Here is a 3,800-nt window from a genome sequence, read left to right as displayed (position 1 = left end):
AAGAAAGCTCTGGGCATGAGCCCCGGCGGCCCAGCACCTCACACCCAGGTGAGCCAGGCCCCCACCACTGGCCCGGGAGAGGCTTAGCCGGGGCTGCCCCTGGGTCCAGCCTTGGGATTGGGGGGTGCCTGCCCAACCAGGTGTGATGGGCCCCAGAAATCCAGGGATTCCAGGCTGTCTTTGTGATCCAGAGCTCAAAGGGAGAGGACTCCAAAGAAAGGAAGGTGACGCCCTTGTTGGTTTGGCTCAGTGGACAGAGTGTCAGCCTGCGGACTGAAGGGTCCCGGGTTCGATTCCAGTCAAGAGAACATGCCTGGGTTGTGGGCTCCATCCCCAGTGGGGGCATGCAGGAGGCAGCCTATCAATGATTCTCTCTCATCATTGATGTTTCTATCTCTCTCTCCCTTCCTCTCTGAAGTCTTTAGAGGAAAAATACAAGAAGGTGAAGAAATCAAAAGAAAGGGAAAAAATTTTAAAATAAGAAAGGAAGCTAAATAATTAAAAGGGGCCGGGGGGCTGACCTTCCCAGCAAACCCTAGGGAATAAGAAGTAGGGGGAGAAGTTTCCCCTCCGATTGCCCAGTCTGAGGTCACAGCCTAGGATTATCCAGCCTCTTGCAGCTGGACCTTCTGCCCACAGTCCAGACAGACTTATCCCCACCCCACCTGTCCACCCTGCTGGGCCCTGAATATGCCTGTGGCTAGAGTTGGGCCACTGAGGCCCACAGAGGGGGAGATAAGACTCAGTTAGCAGCCGAGACAGTTCACCTTGACCAGTGCTCTTCCCAGACTGTCTCCTGCCTCAGTGGCTGGCCTATGGCAGGGTTTCTGAGCCTCAGCACACTCTTTTTTTTTTTTTTAAATATATTTTATTGAATTTTTACAGAGAGGAAGGGAGAGGGATAGACAATTAGAAACATCGATGAGCTGCCTCCTGCACACTCCCTACTGGGGATGTGCCCGCAACCAAGGTGCATGCCCTTGACAGGAATCGAACCTGGGACGCTTGAGTCCACAGGCCGATGCTCTATCCACTGAGCCACACCGGTTAGGGCGCCTCAGCATACTCTTGACGAAATGTCTGGACTGTGGAGGCTGTCCTGTGCATCACAGGAAGTTTAGCAGCATCCCTGGTCTCTGTCCACCAGAGCACCCCCCACCTCCCTAACTGTGATAACCCAAAATGCCCTCAGATATCGCCACAGGTGCTCTAGCAAAGGGAAATGAGTGGCGTTAAAATCACCCTTGGTTGACCAAGCCAGCCTTAGTCTGTAGCCATTCCCTGCCCCCTGGGGTGGTCCCTGTCCCACGCCACCTTCCCGGGTACGGTGTGCTGTGTGTGGAAGGCAGAGTGAGTGGTAGGGGTGGGTTCTGGTGACAGTGTGCTTAGATTCAAAACCTAGCTCTTAGTAGCTGTGTGACCTTAGAAATGTCACTTAACCTCTCTAAGCCTCATCTTTCTCACCCATAATATGGGAATAACAGTGCCATTTCCCGTTAAATGAGACCGTATCATTTGCTCAGCATGACGCCAGGCACATAGAAAGTGCTTAGTAAATGGGAGCTAGATGGTCTGAGAACCCTGGCAGCACCTGTTGCTGACTCCCCTTTGTTTTTAATATATTTCTATTGATTTCAGAGAGGAAGGGAGAGGGAGGGAGAGATAGAAACATCAGTGATGAGAGAGAATCATTGATCGGCTGCCTCCTACACAACCCACACTGGGGATTGAGTCCGCAACCCGGGCATGTGCCCTGACAAGGAATCGAACTGTGACCTCCTGGTTCATAGGTTAACACTCGACCACTGAGCCACACTGGCTGGGCCTGGCTCACCTTTGAATCCCCCACTGTGCCTAGCGTATAAAGCCTACATGTTGAAAGAAGGGAGGGGCATGCCCTAGAGACGGTGCAGCTGTGACTCTCCTGATGCACAGACCCACCTGCCCCCGGGGACCTCGGGCTGGCTACTCTGAAGGGAGACGATGTTACCTCAGGGGGCCATTGGTCTAGGCGGCCTGAAACGAGCAGACCAACTAGAGAATCTCAGAGGAAGCAGTCCCTAGCCCTGGGGACGGGCTTCAGAAGTGAGGTGTCAGGGAGTGAAAACGCTAACCCTAGCAGGGGGCCAGCCACCGTACTTGGAATTTACTTCCATAGTCTCCCTTGAATGTCATGACCACTCTGAGGTTTGGGCTGTTAATGTGAGAAAATCACCCTTCTTCAGGCGCTGGGGGGAGAGGGGATGTGGGGGCTGCCTGCCTCAGACGAGAGTCTGTCCCTGTCTGACTCTGTGGATGCCTAGCACTTAGGAATGGCAGAATGCCCTATTATTGGCTCCCTGTGCCCAGGTCAGCTCTTCTGTGTTCCCCTTCAGTATAGGAGGCTGCTGGTGCAAATGCTGCAGAAGTGATGCCATTAATGAGGAAGACACAACGTGGCTTAGACTGTGCCCACCCCGGGAAGGTGCTGAAGGGGACCCTGGTAGTGGCCCCATCTGGATGTAAATTCTGGGCTCAAATCTCTGTTACTCCATTACTGTGATTTCTGGTCGGGTCACCAGGAATATCACCCGTGCAGACACAACTTACGTTCCTGCTGTATTTCTTGCTTCCCTGTTGAAGTTGTGAATAAAACCCTGCTCTTTACATAGAATGTCTGGTCCTCTCCTTCCAGTGTGTTTGAGGGGATAGGGTGGCGGGGAAGGGGGCTGGAGATGGGGTTGGTTCCAAAATGCCCAGAACACTCCATGGTACCAGCCTGGCACTGACTCGGGACACCTCACTAGCTCATTCAGCAAACAGGTACTCCACACCTGCTGTACACCAGGTCCTGTGCCAGGCAATTGGTTCTACTCTCCTCTCTGCCACCTACTGGCACAAGCAAGTCTCTCGAGTTTCCTCACCCATAAAAGGCAGCTGCCTACACTACACCTACATTTCCCGGGGCTTTGCTCACCCCGTTCATTTCGTGCTCACGCCAAGCTTTGCGGGGAGCCCCCAGCACCCACAAGGGTGCGGGCCAGCTGGGATCCAGACCCTGCTGTTCTCTCTCACTCTTCTCTGGCTTTCCGTAGGATTGCCAAAGTTAGCAAAACATAAAGGACACCCAGTTAAATTCGAATTTCAGATAAGCAATCCTTTTTTTCGTATAAGATGGCCTAATATTGCATGGACATACTTACAAGAAAAAGTGTTCCGTTATTTAACCTAAACTTCGAATTTAACCGGCCGTCCTGTATCTTATCTGGCCGTGGCCCTCTGATCTGCAAATACCCGGTCGTAAAACGAACGGTATTTAGTCCCTCAGGCCCCGGCCGGAGCTGATATCCCAGGAATTCCTGATTCCACAAACTTTTGCCGGGAGAAGCCCTAACCTAGCAGAGCACGGGTCCAGCTGGCCATTGGCGGCGCTCGGGCAACTCTAGCCCCGCCCCTGGCGCGAGGCCACACCCCCTGCGTCGGAGCAGGACGCGCCCTCTCCTCGCGAGAAGGCCCCTCCCGCCCGGAAGGTTATGAAGCGGAAGTGGGGTGGCGGAAGTGAGCTACCTGAGCGACAGTTGCCATGGAGTCCGTGCCCGGAGAAGCCCTAACCTAGCAGAGCACGGGTCCAGCTGGCCATTGGCGGCGCTCGGGCAACTCTAGCCCCGCCCCTGGCGCGAGGCCACACCCCCTGCGTCGGAGCAGGACGCGCCCTCTCCTCGCGAGAAGGCCCCTCCCGCCCGGAAGGTTATGAAGCGGAAGTGGGGTGGCGGAAGTGAGCTACCTGAGCGACAGTTGCCATGGAGTCCGCGGAAGACTGG

General features: G+C 54.6%; 2 protein-coding genes across 2 annotated transcripts in view; both read left to right on the top strand.

The window, feature by feature from the left end:
- The window catches only part of NMB (neuromedin B), a gene marked incomplete at its 5' end in the record, with an annotated part of 3,459 nt that extends 811 nt beyond the window's left edge, over positions 1-2,648 (top strand). The window contains 2 exons of the mRNA XM_006769610.2: positions 4-48; positions 2,376-2,648. Coding sequence (XP_006769673.1) covers positions 4-48; positions 2,376-2,411 — 81 coding nt within the window. The remainder of the gene's footprint in view (positions 1-3; positions 49-2,375) is intronic.
- A 1,081-nt stretch (positions 2,649-3,729) lies between these two features.
- Positions 3,730-3,800, top strand: part of WDR73 (WD repeat domain 73) — a 16,402-nt gene continuing 16,331 nt past the window's right edge. Inside the window, exon 1 of the mRNA XM_006769609.2 lies at positions 3,730-3,754. Coding sequence (XP_006769672.1) covers positions 3,730-3,754 — 25 coding nt within the window. The remainder of the gene's footprint in view (positions 3,755-3,800) is intronic.

The sequence above is a fragment of the Myotis davidii genome, unplaced genomic scaffold (assembly GCF_000327345.1).
Source record: "Myotis davidii unplaced genomic scaffold, ASM32734v1 scaffold324, whole genome shotgun sequence".
In the NCBI taxonomy this organism is placed as follows: domain Eukaryota; kingdom Metazoa; phylum Chordata; class Mammalia; order Chiroptera; family Vespertilionidae; genus Myotis; species Myotis davidii.
This window is presented reverse-complemented; position numbering and strand designations above follow the sequence as displayed.